This window comes from Thalia democratica, chromosome 4, assembly GCF_965202585.1.
Source record: "Thalia democratica chromosome 4, ktThaDemo2.hap1.1, whole genome shotgun sequence".
Classification (NCBI taxonomy): Eukaryota; Metazoa; Chordata; class Thaliacea; order Salpida; family Salpidae; genus Thalia; species Thalia democratica.
In genome coordinates, this window is record NC_139168.1 from 13,886,505 (window position 1) to 13,905,648 (window position 19,144).

The 19,144-nt window shown below is 25.7% G+C and overlaps 1 protein-coding gene across 1 annotated transcript; it reads left to right on the forward strand.

Annotated features, from left to right (window-relative positions):
• The first annotated feature begins 8,039 nt into the window (after nt 1-8,039).
• LOC145834605 (alpha-(1,3)-fucosyltransferase fut-5-like) lies at nt 8,040-18,855 on the forward strand. Its single transcript, XM_082942076.1, has 9 exons — nt 8,040-8,269; nt 9,700-9,798; nt 12,426-12,499; nt 13,049-13,165; nt 14,351-14,511; nt 16,265-16,387; nt 16,557-16,714; nt 17,182-17,297; nt 18,119-18,855. The coding sequence occupies exons 1-9, from the start codon at nt 8,060-8,062 to the stop codon at nt 18,339-18,341; spliced, it is 1,281 nt and encodes a 426-aa protein (XP_082798202.1). The 5' UTR covers nt 8,040-8,059; the 3' UTR covers nt 18,342-18,855.
• Nucleotides 18,856-19,144: the final 289 nt, after the last annotated feature.

Sequence of the window (19,144 nt, forward strand, 5' to 3'; positions counted from 1 at the left end):
TGATTGTTTTTTTTGTCAATCAATAAACTATATATTTTTTGTCATAGTTAACAACTGTGGTATAATATGTCAACACTGTGCTTTTAGTTTTAGTTAGAAACGTATTTGATCACTAAAACTAAAATGATTTAGTCAATAATTATACGACTTATCCAACTATTAAAGCTTGTAAATTAATTTAAGAAAACAGAAAATAGATAAAAGTTACTGTTTTTCAAAAGTTTTTTCGCCTGTTAAAACTAACAAAACATTTTTATCACAAAATTAAACTTTGTTACCAAACTTGAGTATAAAATAAAAATTAATCAAACAATTTTAAGCATTGATTTTGTATAAGTTTGGTCAACTTTAATCGAAATTAATAAATAATTAAATCGACTGAATTTATTAAAACTATCATTAAAACATAATTAATAAATAAAACAAAGTTTGTATTAACGTTTGTTTAACAAACAGCTTGAATTAATAGAGGCTTGTTTATTCTCATCTAACTCACCAACTTCTTTTTTATAAGAAACATATTTATCAAATTTTTCTAAGTAAATCCTTTTCTGCTATAACAAATGCAATATAATTGTTGACTCCACCTTTGTACATCAACATGTATAATATAATTGTATTATAATCTGACTTTATTGTGCTACAATCAAAAGTATTTATTTTTTACCAAAATGGTATTATTCCTTAGTAATTACGAGTAAGTAATATGAAAGTCTGATTAAATTGCGTAAGTCGGTCTTAAATAACTAATATATCTTCTTAGTATTATATTACTTAACTTAATAAAATCAACGTTAGTCAGATTTATTCTAGCCGACTATTACAACAAATTAATCAATACAATTAAGTTAAAACAAACATCAGTTTATTCAGTATTCAGAGTTTGTTGAATTCTAAAGTTTTAGCAAATCTGTTAATGTTAAGTTTAAGTTAAGTAATGCTAGTAAAGAGCATTTTTACCAGATCGTTATAAGAAAAAAAAAATATACACAACCACTTTAGCATAACAAACATTTATTGCGTAATTAGAATTATTTTCAAAGTCTGGTAACTCTGGTAAGTAGTAAATAAATAAGTACCTAATGTATCCACTTAGTTTTTTTATTTTTAGTTTGAAAAATAACGAACTAACACTAAAAAAGGATTCTAAACTGGGTCAAATCTGTAAAAAGTAAAAAAACTTGAAACACAAAATATTTAAGGGTTAATTTTATGAGTTAAGTTACAAGAAAAAATTATTTATAGTTGAAAAAATTAATACTTTTTTTTAGTTTGCATACTTTTTAGTTTCTATACTTTACATTTTAAAATCCTATTCTAATAGTTAGTTTTCCAAAACTCTTTTAGAAAAATTAAAAAAAGTGTAGCCCAATTATTCTAAAACCTTTAAACTAAGTTTTTATAACCTTTTACGTACTTGCGGAAATAAAAAAAAATAGTTTGTGTTGTAAGCCTGTTTATTGTTAGTTTTTTTATTAATTATGCAACTAATTAGTTTTATAACAAAAATTTTGTAGTAACAACTTTCAATTTTGTTTTAATTTAAATACTTGGCGTTTTTGAGAAGCTATAATTTTAATTGATATAAAGACCAGTTCCTACGTGTTTGTTTATAACTTGATTTATCATTAAAAAATTCTGATTCAGTAAATTTTCATTTTAATTGAGAACCTATTATGTTATAATTTATATACATTTAACAGTAAAATTAACAACATACTTTTTACTGATACAAAATTGTCGTAGGTCAATTAATTGTTTTTAGGCAATAAACTTGGATATTTTTAAACTTAAAAAAGATTTTTTTTAAGTTTCTTCAATTTACTTTACTTACTTTTAACGATGTTTTAGAATATTTTCAATTGAGTTAGATGCAATTTAACTTTATACTAAACATACTTTAATATTACTTTAATACTAAACATAAGATTTATTTACTTTAATCATAAAGTTGTCTTATTAGACTTTAATACTAACTTTCTTGCTTTTTAGGTATAAAACACGACAAAAAGGAATTCTTAGATATTATCTGTTGTACAGAAAAAACTAAATAGTACTTTTTTAGACTGCTTTAAGCTATATAAGTTTATTTTCCTGACATTGAAAACTTAAACTCGTTTTATATAAAAAAACCATAATATTATTATTTTTTATTAGATTTAATATTTCTCAGTTTTTATCTTTATTTAGTTATCTTTAAATATTTATAAAATGAATATGTTTTTATTTAAAGTTATCTACTTAAACTCCCGTTTAATTTTAATTGTAAATTTTCTGATACAATACAAAATTATTTATATATGTTTTTCAATGTTTAGCATGAGTTGTACATGAAACGTCTTGGAAAAAATCTGGAATTTTGTACACATTAAAGTAATTTCATCAAACGTTTTTGGATTTATACAAAGTTGTTATCGTCTGAGCGAAGTAAAATTAACAGTAAAATTAACGATTTTTGATTTTTAAATGCATCTAAGTACTTAAGATCACGGATAAAAAGATATACTAAAAAAGTTTTTTCTCACCATAAAAATTTAGAATAGTCTAATAGATAAACTAGAAACGAATTTAAACTTTACAGCATTTCAATTTATTGTTCTATAAACAACATTTATGTGAACTAAATATTTAAATAAACAGCACTAGAAAATATGGTATGATTTAATTACTATCTTTTAAAACTTGGTATGATAACAAACAAATTTAAAACAATGGTCTAAATCAGGGTTTCCTAAACTTTTTTTTTTTTTTAATGGGCCCTTAAAAGAAATAAAAAAAGCTATGGCCCCCTTCAACAAGATTACTCAAAAAACTTCTATTAAAAACTTCAAGACCTGTTTATTTTTTTTTTCTCTTAATCAACAACTCCAGAATATCTAGTGTAAGGTTTAAAGAATGACCTCATGGGCCCTTGTGGCTGCTTAACTGCACAAGCAAATGATTTTTTTTAGTAAGTAATGTTTAAAGCATACTTTATGTAATTTTTAATAATTCTTTTTTTTAAATGAAAACATTCAAAACGGATCTGGTTTTCTTTTGATTAGATATGTTTTTCTTTATCTAATGTAAAAAAAATTTAACAGATATACAGTTTTACTTCGCATGTATTTACAAATTGTTTTAATCAAAAAAAAAATTGGTTGCTGTAATCAATAATATCTTAGAGAGATCAAAATTAATTTGTTATACAGTGATAAATTATTTAACAGATGTAAATTAAAAAAAAAAAACACTTAAATATTAAATCAAAATTGTCTAGCTTTTTGTTACTAATTTTGTTTTTTGATGTTGTAGTTTTATAGTTTAACCTGCAAACACAATCTTATCATTCGTTTTTAGTTTCGTCACAGTGAGCCCGTAAACGTTTGACGGTACTGTGAAACGAGTGTTCTAAAAGCAATAATTTTAGTTAAAATCTTCTAACTAAATTTAAAGTTCTGTATACAACTGAAGTTGCGTAAGTTAGCGTGGGGCCATGTGACAAATTTTGCTCGCATTAAACTTCGGTATGTTTAGAATTAAAACGTAAATAGTTAACAAAGTTACTTAAAAAATTCCTTGACATTAAAGTACTTATTCAAATTTTAGTAGTTTTGAAAAATATGCCAAAGTGGTGTTTGTGTATTATTTTCAAAAAACTTGAAGAAAAATGTTTTTGTTCATAAGTTGGTGTTTAAATTTAATGAATTCTTATAGACTGTGAAAAACGTCTTACAAAGACCATATAAATGTAGGTATGAATCAAACTTTTCTGTTTTTATAGATTCTAGTGATACTTACAAAAAACGATTAAGGTGCAAGTTCTTTTTTAAAAAACTTTTTTTCAAAAAAAAATATACATCGTTCGACCGAAAAACGCTTATCCACTTATGTAGTATATTTGTATAAAGCAAAATGTTTTTTTTTTGTTTTTATAAACATATTTTTGCAATGTATAAACACTTAATGAATTTAACCATTGCATAATCTTTCAAAAAATATTACAAAAGCTACTGATTCAAATCTTATAGTATTTTTTCAAAGTTTTATTTTTTTATATAGCCTATTTTTTTACGGTTTATAGTTTTGTGGTAAATAAAAGGAGTTTTTGATAATAACAAATATCTATTACAGTTTTTTTTCTCAGCCCGGTTTGCACCTTTTTTTTGAAAATCTATTACTACTTTTTCAAATGATAATTATCCTTTTGAATCTAAATTTAAAATATATCATGATTAGAATTAACATAATTAAATTTCAGAAATATAATAATTTAGAGTGTCGATTTTTAATAGTAAAATACCATGCAAGTAAGAGTTAAAGATTTTACTTCACCTTTAAAATATCATCAGTTGTTAAACAAGATAAAAAACATAAAAACGTTTTTTAAATAATTAAAGTTGAAATAATACAAAAAAGTTATGATACTATATAAAACAAACATTTGCATTTATGTTATTATTTATTAAAAATAATCAAAATTAAAACTTGCTACGTACAATAGTCCTCCTTTATGGGGACAAAAAGTAATTTAATAATAAAAGTATTTTACAAAAAATCAAACTACTATATATAGAGTTTAAAAGAAGCAATTAGCCTTTACTTTACTTCCTATTTTTAAAGTATCTATAGCTGAAATGTATTAAATATGTTCTGTAGTTTTATCTAAATGCACCTTTTGTTTTGTTTTTTTAACATTTCTTACAAAAGCTAACCGCATGGTTACGCAAGAGCACTAGATTGTTTTTATGCGAATTCTTTTACTTTTTTTTCCAATAAGACGCTTAATAATAATGATTTAAGAATTTTTAGTTCATTTGTTGTATTGAGATATTTAATAATCAATAAATTATATTGTCTAAAAAGGTTTAGAATTAAGATTGTGTGTACTTTTTAAGAATTTGTTGTTTTTTAGCCTAATTTTTGAAAAAAAAAGAAGTTTGAACTAAAAGCCGGATATTAATAAACGTAACAAATATGGTGCAAATAAGTTTAATTTCCTTATTAATAAGATAAATCAATAACTTAATTTATTGTCAAAACTTTTTAATTTATTTAAGCTTTAGTTGATGATAGTTCTAGTTTTGGATTTAATGTTTTTAATTAATGTTTTTAATTAACTTAAAAGTAAAAATACTTTATGTTGTTATAAAAACTATTTTGTTGCAATTATTGAACTAGCAAGTTATTTTTCGTAAATGAGATATAAATCTATTAGCTTATTCAGAATTTTTCTACAATTTATTTCATGCTGTGTATTTAAAATATATTTTAATTAAAACTTCTTTTTAAGTTATCCACGCCAATTTTAAAATTCTTTTTAGTTAGTTTCTAACAATTTTATCGTGATATTTGTATCAACAAACTTGCATAACACTAAAGCTGTTTTTATCCTCACAAAATAAGCAATTGCTAGCAAAATCTTAAGTTACTTGAACTTAAAACCGATGAAATGTCGTCATTAAAGGAAACGTTTACACACCTAAACGTTATCACAATTGCAATACTTTTATCGACTATTTTGTTCGCGAAAGAGGTCAGTGGACCGTTGTAACTGCTGTCAAACGATGTCTTCCGTGCACACGCTCCTTAAATGATTCAGCCTAGCATGAAAGCAGCTCAATGGATGAAACGCATTTTACCAAAATGAAGTAAATAGGTGTTTGTAGCACGTCTTCTGGTATAATATTGTGGAAAAAACATTCACTTTTATGAAAATTCATCAGTTTTTTTTTGTATGGAATTGTAATTAAAAGACAGTTTTTCAGCCTGCTGTGTTTGAAAACACTTGAAAATACCCGAACTTTTTAACCGTTGATATTTTAGGAATATTTGGCATAAATCTGTAAGTATTAGTGTAAGCCTATCGGTGTTTGTAATGCGTCTACTGGTCAAATATTATGGTAAAAAAAATTCACTTTTATAAAAAATTCATCGATTTGTTTTTGTATGGAATTGTAATTAAAAGACAGTTTTTCAGCCTGCTGTGTTTGAAAACACTTGAAAATACCCAAACTTTTTAACCGTTGATGTTTTAGAAATATTTGGCATAAATCTGTAAGTATTAGTGAAGCCTATTGGTGTTTGTAATACGTCTTCTGGTTAAATATTATGAAAAAAATCACTTTTATAAAAATTTCATCGATTTTTATTGCGAAGAATTGTAGTTAATAAGTAAATAGCAGTTTGTAGACTGTTATGTTGTAAATACGCTTACAAATATCCAAATTTTTTTAACCTTTGATATTTTAAAGGTGATTTGGCAAAAATCTTGTTTCCAAAGGTCAAGTGTAAGCCTATCGGCCGATATGCTTCAGGTATTTTGTATCATTATTGATTTTTTTTTAGTAGGCTTGGATGTTTCATGCTTTAGGCGTTTTACGACTTTTACATTCAACGTTGACATTTTTGTCATTTAACCTTGAGTGTGTATTGAAGTTTTTGTTTTACCCAGACTTAGTTTTAACGCAAAAGCAGTCGAATTAATTGTAATTTTAAGCTTGTTATAATTAAAACGTACCAGATGTTTTACACTAAATTTTGCTTTAAGCAATGACTTACCTACTTCTTCCAACTTCTTTTTTTTTAGTGTTTAAAACGACTTTAAAAGGGTTTTAGCTTAGAGGTGAACTATTAAATTTGAAAAATAAACAAAACGTTTTGTTTTGAAACACGTTTCAAAGAAATATTACGCTTTTGAGATGCATTTATCAGTATGTGTTTGCACTGGTGAATGAATATTTAAACATATGTGACCGGCCACCATCGATTTTGTTTTTTTTTTTCTCTCGTGATTTCCTTATCAATCCTCTGCTTTGTTTTCCAATAGCGAGCCACATTATTTTGATAAGAAAAAAGCCCGAAGTTCCGAACTTATGAGAAGTAAACTAATTAGTTGAGTTTTTAAAGTGAATACGTCAGTGTTTTTGGTATTGTGACAAAGTTTTTTTTCTGCTTTTTACAAAAATAAATTTTTCATTATCGGTTTGAAAAATCAAAACTTGTGAGAATTATTGTTTTGTTTTTGTTCAAACACTTAAGCGTGGAAAGTACGATATTTGTTATTATTATTATTATTAGACTTCAAGATTAAATGTAGTTTTTAATACCTGTTTGAAAGTTTTAGAAGGTAAAAAATATACACTAACTAAAATTAATTTTGTTTAAAAATTGTGTTTTTTAACATTTAAGTTTTAGACAAGCTTCGTGTTTTATAGTAATTAATAAATGTATATAAATTTAAAGCTAATAAAATTTCCAATCTGCTTAAAAAGTTATAATATTACTTTCAATCCAAAAATAAAGTATAAATCAGTTATTGAAAAAAAAGTTGTAGTTTTATAGATTATTTAAATTGACTTTTTTTTTAAATTTCGATTAGACTGTTCAAAATTCTTTCTTACTTTCAATTTTTTCTTTTTTTTTAGTTTCGAAAACCTTTTTCACAACAAAAATAAAATTTACAAAAAGTTATTTGAAACAACTAAGATTTTTTTAAGTCAATGAAATTTGATGCGTCTAAAAACAAAAAGATAATTTTGTCGAGCTTTTTTTTGTATAAAGTTTTTAAGTAAATTTTCTTGTAAAATATTAGTTTTATTTGAAAAAATTAAATAGGTATATTTTTTTAAGTCCAAATAAATGTTTGTAAATATTTACTTTAATTGTATCGGCCGTTCCGCTTAACAGTGTTACATCTGAATAAGCATCGTTTTTTCGTCTTTATTTTTTCTTCAATAAGCATTTTACACCTCAGTAAACATTTTAAACCTCAATAAAATTTTTGTATGTAACGCATACACGTTTAAGCTTTTTAATAAATGCCAAGTTTGTATGTTTTGAATAAAATATAAGTTTTTTTTTTAATACTATCAATGTTTTATACGTATAATTATGTATTTTGAAATCTATGCTACACGATAATTATAGTAGTGAATTTGTGTTTACAAAAACTCTTGTTTTAAACTGAATTAGATCATGTTTATTTAAAAAAAAGTAACCTTTAAGTGTCAATGTCATTAAACAACATCAAGTACTGGACTCACAAAGCAAACTTGTTTTAGTTTTTATAAAACTCACAATGAAAAAGCTGAAGCAAAAATCCATTATGACGTCGTTCTACGTCATAATGGCCACGATGAGCCTGCTGACGGTCGTCGTCATTTTCAACCACGATGCGAATAGCATCGTCAGAAAAGTCCCTGAAGTGAGAAAGAGTAAGTTGGACCAGAGACAAGTGCATTTGGACCTGTTGAGGCTGCCCGACAAGCTGAAGGCCATAAAAGACAGGGTCTGTTTTGATTTATAAACTATGAGTTAAGTTGCTTAATAAATTTTTTTTAGTTATTTTTTACAACATTTTATTTTATACTGGAAAGTTTTGTGAAAAATGTTATTGTTTTTGTTTTGCACTAACACTGGTATAATATGACTTTAAAAGACAGTTTTTTATTATTATTACACTGTGATCCACGTTTATATATTGAATAAATATATTTTCAATATTTTGAAGCAAAATAGAAGTATCAGTTATGTTTTATTTACAATAGTTTGAAAAAGTTAAAATGTTTTATGTTTTTATATTTCTAATAACTTTAATTTTTACATACTTAAAAATAATTGTGCTTCACATCTTTTTTTTTTCAAAAGTTTATCTTGCTAACTAGTCACATTTTTAGGAAAATTTTTTTTAGTCTGACTCGATTTGATCTATACATACTTTTTATTGATGAATAAACTAATGTAATAATTTGTAAAAATAAAAATTTCAAATCACTATATCATTTTAAAATGTTTCAAAAGTTAGCAGGAGAATATTTTCATGAAGTTCATTGAACCGGTTAATCATTGGATAATGTGCTTATTCAACCGTACACGTATATATGAATGCACTTGTTAATAATACGTATATCATGAGTAGCTATTACGTACTGCCTTAAATCTGTATAAAAATTTTTTAAAGCTTTTATCAAAACTTTTATTCGTTTAAGACAGTTAATAATTTTTAACCATTTTTTCCTTAATCAAAACACGCTACTAGCCAAACTTATGACTATGGCTTCAAAGTTTGCAAGATTTTATTTTTGTGAAAATGGGTTTTGTTAAAATATAACAATTCAAACCGACTGTCAGTACTTGTAAAATAAATGTTTAACAATTTCACAATTACATTTGTATAACTTTATTGTATGATATATGAACTAGTTCAAAATGATTCCTAAACTTTTACTGCTTTTGTTTTTGTAAAATATAAGGCCCTTTAAAATGATTGAAAAATGTATGCTTTAACTTTTATTTAAATTATAAAAACCTATTTTCACTTTTCATTTAAAAGGTTTTTCTTACTAAAAGTAAAGTTTCTTAAAATGTACAAGTTATTCAGTAAACAAACGTGATTTGAAATTAAAATAGCGTAAAATTAGTCAAAATAAAAAATTGTTTAATATATAAATGTTAATTAACTATCATCAAATAATTAGTGCCGCTTCATTATTGAAGTATTTGCTTCTAGTTTAATAAAATAAGTTATTCAGCTAACTAGAATTTTGTTTAAACAGCTGTAAATAAATATTTGTTTTTAGAATTTCAAATATTTTTTCAACGAACTTGTTTTTTGTATTTAAGTATTTAAATCTGCTTTTTTAGAAGAAACAGTTTTTACATGTAACACAACATTTTGAAGTGATTTTTTTTTATTTTAGTAATTATTTGTAATAACAGAAATACATACTGTACTGGCACAGACCATGGGGTGACAGACTGAATTTCGAGTTGGGCGAAGAATGCGGAAAGTGCATTGTCACTGATGATCGTAAATACGTTAGTTTTTGTTTTTATCATGTCTTATACATTTTTGAATGGTCTAAAATGTATAGTTTATTTAAAATTTACTGTTGTTTCTTTTTTTAATTTTTTTCTTCGGCTAACTATGTGTAAAACAATTACGATGCAGTACATATAAAAGTTTTAATTAAAATGATATAATAAATTACATGCTTAACGTATAGAATAAATAAACAAACTTTATTTATATGAAAAACTTTAAAATAATTAGAATTTTTGAAATTCAGTTTATAACATGTTAATGAATTTTCATGTTGCTACGAGCATTATGCGTTTTTTGCACAAAAACCTTTCTATTTGAATTGTGCTACCATTTTTTTTTTAATTTTTCTAACATTTTAATCTTTACCATGACTTAAAATCTTTATAATACTATTCAGCACATTGTTCTGCTCAATATTTTGCATTATGAGTAAGTTCATGTTTAACAAAGCAAAATAATAGTAAATTCGCAAAAATAAATTTCAAAATATACTTTAAACAATCTACGTAAATCTTGTTCCCAGCAAAGTTACAGCAGTTCATAATAAAATTGTATGTAAATTTTCCTATAGCAAAGATTTATGCGTAAAATATATGCTGTTTGCAATGATTTGGTCGAAGATCTTTTCAAGCTGACAGTTTAAATCTTAACAACACAAAAAAGAAAAATTTTTAACTACTCAAAAACTTATTATGAAAAATGTATAAACAAAAATACTTCATTAGGGTAGGACATTTCATCGAACATTTTTTATGAATACAGCAAACATTTTTAAAGTATAACATGTTTTGAGGGCTTAGTTTTTATGTGTAATAATGAATGTATAACAGATTATAGAGCTGTTGCAAAAATTTATTCAAGTTTTTGTGTTTTAAGTTTTTATTGAAATGTTTTCAAAAAAGACTTTTTTAAAATGTGTAGGATATTTTATGCAGCTATGTGCTAGTGTTGTTATAAACATTATAAAGTATATTATTTTTGTAAAAAAATAACTTTTAACTTCGTTTTGAGAACTTTTAACAAACAAGTTTTTTTTTTTGGAGCCTTAGAAAATTACATAAGTTTTATTCTTTCAATGGCACTTATTTTACTATGATACATATAAAAAAAATCTAAAATATCTTATATTTTCAGGTTGATTTAGTCAATGTATGAAACAAACATGTTATTAAAATTGAGTCATTTTATATGTTTATTTTAAAGTTTAGATTTAAACTTTACTCCTAAAAGAAATTTTGTTGAATACAGATATAAAAAAAATAATTGTATTTTTCATAATTAAGTTAATAAAGCTTATTATTTACTGAATAAAAATCAATTTATAGAAATCTCTTTTAACTTTGCGTATACTTTTATGTTTTGCTAACTTAAAAACTGTGGTCATAAGATAAAACATATGCTCTAAAGAGACAATTTTACTGACGTGAGTAACAATAAAAGAAATGTTTTAATTTCTTTTTATTTCTATAAAACTGTTGGTCGTGGAATCATAAGTTAAAAATTAATTTTTATAATTTTTTTTTACATTTCTGAAATCATTAGTTTAAGAACAGTAATTGTTGATTTAATAAATTATAAATTTTAAATAATTTTTTCAAATTTCGTCTTAGAAGGTGGGTTGTGAAATAATTATTTACAAAATCGTGTTCTTTATTCGGTAAAAAATGTTCTTTTTTTCAAAAGTGATCAAAAACTTCATTCTATCATAAAAGTTTTACTTCCATTTTCACATTTGCTGTTAGCTACAGTGTTAACCGAAAAAGGTCAATCATTTACACCGGAAACGGTATGGTATGGAAATCAAATTGATTTAAAACATTTTTAAATTAAAAGTAACTTTATTTTCATGTTTAAGTTTACTAAAGTATGAAACAAGTACTCGTGATAAAAGATTTTAGAGTTATAAAAGCGTTGAACACATTGAAGAGTTAAAAATAAAATATATAAACGTAAAACTACATAGGCCTTCCTAATCTCAAGCATTTAAACCTGCAATTTTTGTAAATAAAATCTTGTTTATAAAAAAAAGTATTTTGTTTTTAAACGATGTATCAGTTGTTTCATGATTTATAATTTTAATAACAACTTGTCTAATTGTCTAACCTAGTTGCTTTGATTAAAAAATTTGACAAAATTACTGCTCTGAGCATATTTTAAAATTAAATAAAAGCTTAAAAATTTATTTTACGGAATATAAAACTTAATAATTTTAAAAAAATTTCAAAATAAAATAACATTACAGTTTAAACTAAAAAAACATTAAACTCAAGTTATTAGCAAGATTTACTAGTTCAAAGTAAAATTAAGTATAAATTAAATCAATAGATAGTATTTAAGCGTGAAACGTGTTTTTGTAAATATTTATTTATATCTTAGACTGACAGTTTAAACCTCAATCGCACGAGAATTAACTAATTATGGAAATTTCTTACATAGTACTAAAAATAAAAGTTGAAAAATTTTTCAACAAAAATTGTTCATAAGTATAAGTAAAATACTACAACTGTAGTGAAACATTGATTTTTATGCGTAAATTATACTAACATATATATAAAGTGGATAATAAAACAATACTGTAAAAAATTTTCATAAACTTTTTTAGAACTAGTTTTTTTTTCAGGAAAACGATCCTTTAACGGGAGCTTTAATTTTTCATTTTATTGAAACAAGAATTGACAACTTTCCAAAAATAAGGTTAGTTAGTTTTCATTTTTATCTCAAATTTGTATAGTTTCAAAACTAGATAATTGAAACATTATATTTTAAAACCTAGTTTTGAAAAACAAGTCATTTTCGAATTGTTGGTATTGTTAGTATAAAACTAATAATGGTACGGTAATTTTTAAAATAGATAGAAATGTTTAATTTTTAAAATTTTAGTTGTTCAAAAAATAGGAAACTTTAGTTTATAAGCTTTTTTTTAAAATAGATGATTAGATAATATAATTTATAAGGTAAATTTTTCAACATTGTACCTTAAAATTTCTGCATAATAATGAATCTAGTTTCATTTAAGTTGTCTGAAACTTTTTATAAGTAATTTCGAAACATTAAATATTAAACTGTTTTAAATATAGTTAATTTATCATATTGTTCTTTATCACGGTAATCCAATTGTTAGTTCATTTTATAAAAAAGAAGTCAATGTTTACACGATGCTTTGTTTTAAAGTTGGTGTACTATTATAATAATTTAAATGTTATCAAAAAAATTGCAATTTCAATAAATTTTCGTTCGCAACAGAAACCCTAACCATTATTACGTGTATCAGCACATGGAAAGTCCGAGTTACATTCTCAACAGCAACAAAAGGGACTTTGCAGAATTTGACAACATTTTCAACTGGACCATGACTTTCAGGTTAGATTTATGACGTCTACTACATTATAACAATGTTTTCATCGGCGTCGGTAATTCTAAGTTCTTTCGATATTTCGGATAACAAACTTCAAGTTTTAAAGCTCAGTTGTAAAAATTTACCCTAATTAAAACGAGTTTATTTATTGTCCACATTATAGATTAAATTTAAGTTATGCATCGTTGTTCTTACTTGTTTGTCTAACTCAAGTTATCTTAAATCCTTAGATCATCTTAATTGATGACTATCTCAAGGAAGCAGTTTTCATTGCAGCTATCAAATGTCACATATATAAACGACAACAATTGATTTTGCTAAATTAATACTTTTGATTACTTAAATGTTGGTATTTGCTTATAAAATTATTTGAGCAACTAAAATTGGTTATCTAAAATATGTATAAATGTACATCGAAAAAAAAACAGCTCTTTTTAAAAACAGCGTAAACAAGTTAGCTCTAATTGGAATTAAATAAATAAAGCGGAATGTTAATGTTATAAAATCAATAGCAACTAAGATCTATTTCAAAACGAAAAATTAGCTTGTTTGTTTTTCTTTGAAGCAAGATGTAATACTTATAAAAAAACTTGCTAGATAAAGAAGGTATTTAGAAGTTAAAATATTTATTGAAGTCTGTTTAATAAATTTATATTGCTATTAATTGTTCTCAATTTTGTTGATTTTGAACACTATTTAAGTAGTAGCAATAATAACTTTAAAAAACTAGCAAATAAAAAGATTATAAAGCTAAATGCAAACGAAAAAAAAATTCTATATTATTACTATGTAAAACTAGTTGATATATATTTCTTGTTTTTATAAGCTTTAACATTAATACTTTTTTTTTTTTCTTTTTCAATGTATCTTTCTCAAACGAATGTTGTATAAACACATAAAAACGTTACATTTTTTAAATGTTTTTTTATATTGTATCATTTGATTGATAAGTTCATATCAATATTATTTTTTGTAGTTTAGTATGCATATTTTGTTTAATTTTAATTTTAAATAAAAACAAAAATCATAAATACACAACAAAGTCAAACAGAAAACAAAATACAAAACAAAATTCACTGAAGTTTAAAATAACAATACTTTTGGTTAAAACATGAAAACGTAAAGGAAAAAAAAATAAACTATTATTTTCATCAAGTTTTACTGCATTTTACATTATTTCAAACCATCAGACGGGATTCGACGATATATAAGTCGTACGGGAACCCTTCGGACATCCTAAAGGGCTTCAAGAACCAGTTCAAGGACACCGACGACACAGGAATCAGTCACACGATGCAGCAGAAGACGAAGTTGTGTGTTTGGATCGTTTCTAACTGCGCCATCACCAAAGGCTTGTTTCAATATTATTCTACATTTATTAGCTAATAAGTAACCTTTTTTAAATTGCTGTGTTTTAGAGAAAATATTTTATAGTTTCCATTCTGTTTGTGAATAAGACTTATCTAATTTGTTTGTACACAAAAAAGTTACATAGCGTAAAAGAGAACAAAATCAGACAAATAAAATTTTAAACAGTCAAGAAAATTTATACTAAACTAAACATTTATTCATAAAAAAATGTTTTGCTCCAATTTAAACATGTTTCAAACTTTTTATTTTAAATTTTTACTTGCTTAAACCATTTAAGTCGTGCTTGGTAGATCTTAAAACAAGTAAAACAAATAATTTGGGACTATATTTTTTAATAGGTATTTAAATTCAACAAAGAACTTTACCTTTCGTAGCAACCTTTATATGCTTTTAAACTTCAAACTGCACAAATTTATTACTAATACGTTTTTAAATACAAAGTATGAGAAACAACACATTAAACAGCATAAGCTATGGTTTGCCAAACTTATTTTCATAAAACCCTCTTTGAAAAAAATTAAAAACCAATTGCCTCCTTTACTACTATACGACCTCTTTTTGCTTCTCATCACAAACTCCTGAATATCTCGTGTAAGTTTCAAATGATGGCCTTATGTCCATCTCCCTTTGCAGTTTTTTTTTTTTCACTTTTGGAATCCCTGGTCTAATGTAAGTTCTAAAACCACCTGTAAAATACGCTTAAGACCTTATTTTTTTTGCTCTTCATCATTAACACCAGAATATCTAGTGTAAGTTTCAATTTATGGCATTATGGCCCCTTTGCTTGTCACGCCCACCTTTGTCCCATTTGTAGTGTATGGCCCTTTAAACTTCTGAAAAGGCCCCCAAGGAAAATTACCTAATTTATTAAACCCTGGTATAAACAAAAAACACAAAGCCTTATTTGTTTTTAGATTAAAACTAACTTAAACACTTTTCACATTCAACAACAAAATTTATCAAATAGTACAAACCACAGATGCTAGATTACTAAAAGCAATTCAACTAAAATTAAACGAGCTTGACATTCAGTCAAAACAAACGAAAGTTTAGTTTAAAAAAAAAGTAGAAAAGTAAAAACTGCATATTTATAGAACTCTATTAACCCTGGTTATTAAAATACAATTAGTTGCCTATTTAGCACTGAAGTGTATAAATTTTTGTTTGTTTTATGTTAAAAATTTCACGGTTAAGTAACCAAAGCAATGCCTTTTCCAATTAAACCATTAAACAATAACTATTCAATATTTTGAAAGTCAAACCAATTTTCACATTACTATTCACTTTCTCATTATTTTTTGGCATCAAAAAAATTAAACTTTGTATAACTTTACTTACTGTTTTATTTTTTCTTATAAGTTAAACAAGTGTTGAGGACAAAATAAAGCTGTTTGAAAATCTGAATAAGCGATAAATTAAATTATATGGGGGTTACTATAATCTTTCAATGCATTCAAACTTGCATTTACGCAAACTCATCATTAAAATGTTGTTCAAAACCTGATTTAAAGTCGAAAACTACTATTTTTTTTACACTTATCCACACACCAGCTGCGGAGAATAAAGTTAAGTCCAAATAGCAATGAATCATTAAGAATTAACGTAAGCAATACAAGTTCTTTAAAGTTTAATTTTTAATTTATAACACAGAAGCGGAGAACAAAACTTTATCGTTAACAACTTTTCATCATTGATATAAACTACCAACACTTATTCCTTACTATTGTGAACAGGAGCGGAAAACAGGATGAAGCTGGTACAAGATCTTGTTGATGCGGGATTGGACGTTGACAGAAGAGGAAAATGTTTTCCCGACAATCCTCCTCCTCCATCCACCAGGAGGGACATGTTTGCTCGTACGTTTGATTTTTTGATAGTTTAAATCTATTGTTTATAAGGGAGTAGTAACTTCTTGTATAGTGCTATTTACGTTTTAATTCCTCATACACAACTATAAACCCATTTGAACTAAATTAAATTTAGTAATAACTTTTTAACTTTTTAACAACAAAACACTCACAACAGAGGAGCACAGAAAGTTCTTGCTCTCATCGAAGTTCTACCTGTCTTTTGAGAACGCGCACCACTGCAAGGATTACATCACAGAGAAGCTCTTCAACACTGCCCTCGCCTCAGGCACCGTTCCCATTGTTTGGGGCGCAAGAAAGGAAGACTACTTGAAAGTTAGCTTTTACTGTTGTAAAATTATAGAGTTAGTTTAATTTGATTCATGAAAGAATCTTTAATTTAAAACAACCATTTGTTATTTTGAAATAATCAAAAAAGATTTTACTAGTACACTCAACAGTTTAATTTTAAACTGAATTGTTTGGGGTGCCAAAAAAGAAGATTACTTGCGTGTTAGTTGTTAAATGTTCGACCTTAAGGTTGATCTGTTCTTGGATTTAAACTTGAAAGTTTTGTAGCTAGTTCTATGTACATTAAGTTTTATACATCATTTATCGTTGGCGCATTCGCTTTATTTTAAAACAATCACATGAGGTAAAAAATAACAGACTTGAAATTTACGTTAAAACCCTTAAAATGACTCGCATTGGATTCAGTTAGTTATACAGTTATTATTTAAAAGGCACGTTTGACCAAGAAAAACAGTATAAATATTTTGATTTTAAGCACAATACTTTGACAGGTCTTACCACCACACAGCGCGATATTCGTAGATGATTACAAAGATGACTACCGAAAGTTGGTCGACTACATAAACTATTTGGACATGAACGACACTGCCTACATGGAATACTTCAAGTGAGCCATTATAAACAGTTAAAATATTAAATTGAAAGTAGTTTTATGTAATAAAGTTGTTAAACACATTGTAGGTGTACTTATAGGTTTGCTTTTTATGCAAAACAAAACTTTGCTACATTTTGGATAAAAGTATTTGTAGGTGCCATAAGTTATTTATACAAACAGTTGTAATCTAAAATAACTTTTTATGAATTATCTTCGTTGTTTGAAATGTTTTTATAAAAAATCCAAAAAATTAGTTATTGATAAAGTTTAGAAAGTTATACTGCTTTAGCAAACCATTATTCTTAAATTTGAATGTTCGTTGACAATTTTAAGTTAAACGTTGTCAGCTGACCAATACATTTAAAGAAACTGATAAGGTAAACTTTAGCACTGAACCTAGAAAAGTAGCGAAATAAACAAGTTTTAGAAACATTTGTACACTTTTAACTACCTATACGAAATTTTTATTTTTTATAATCTATGTCAATTTTAATCAGGTTTTCCTAGAATTTTATTTTAAATGCCCCTTTTAAAGAAATAAAAAAATTATGGCTCCCTGCGACAAGATTTCTCAAAAAACTTACCTTACATACGCCTAAGACCTTTTTTGCTTTTCATCACCATCTTCAGAATATCTAGTGTAAGTTTCAAATTACCCCTTCGGCCCCATTGCTGCTTATGGTCTCCTAATTTTTTAATGGCCACCAAGAAGGCCGTAAGGTTCATTTTTGGAAATCTTGATTTACATAAAACGTTGTTAGTTACTCTAAGTTTTTAACTAAATAAGTTATTTTTGTTTTATTCAACAATTATTTTTGCTCATATTTATTTAGGTGGAGATTGCTGGAACCGTGGAACCTTTTCGGCTACCACCTGCCCAGCCGCGAGTGCCAGCTCTGCCAGAAGCTCAACGGCATCTACCTGGACAACGTTCACTCGCCCGTGACGAACGGTGACGTCACGAGGGGAATTTACGAGAAGCCGGTCGGGCCGGAGATTGTGACGTCACTGAGGGAGTGGGTGTTCGGATCCGAGAGTGCCGAGTGTCTCATTTAATAAGCAATTTTGTTTTTAATTTTATCATCTATGTATAGAATATAAATATATTAATTTAGTTCGATATATATTATTTTGCCAAGTTTTTAGCATTTTTGTTTGTGGGGAGTATCTTGGTTGAACAGTTTATTTTGTTTCTGTATGACTGATTTTTTTTCGTACTTGGAGTTTTAGAACTTAAACAGATGAGGATCCTTAAAGTGAAACACTTTTTTTGCCTTTTTCTTTATAATTCTATATATATATATGTATTTTGAAATTTACCAAGTTTTAGTAAAGCTTGACTTTTATGCTAAAAAAACATCTCTTTACTTGAAAAGAAGGCATTATTTATTATTTGTTATTAGTTTTTAAAACTACACTGCTGTTGAATTTTTAATTATCATATCCACATTTGATTTTTTCATCTTTATCACTTGGGTAAAAACAAAACGACTTTAAATTTATTTGTTATAAAGATGAGTTTTAAGAGTTTGTTACTAACTGTTTTGAACGCATAAAGATTTTTTTTTTTAAGTTTCTGATTTTTACTATGTGTAAATTAATACTTATATCTGTTTTAAGTATACTTTTAGATGTAAATATTTTTTGTTTGTTAAAGGTATTATTTATTTTAAAACACAGCTAACAACTGCTAATTAATTTTATATTTCAGCTAGATAAACACATATATATGTAATTAAACATAGTATATGTTAGATTAATTTCAGTTGTGCTACTACTTATAATTGCTTAAAACGTTTTTTTTTTATTACAATGAAGTACAAACACACTATGCATTTCGCTCTAAAACTTCTATTTAT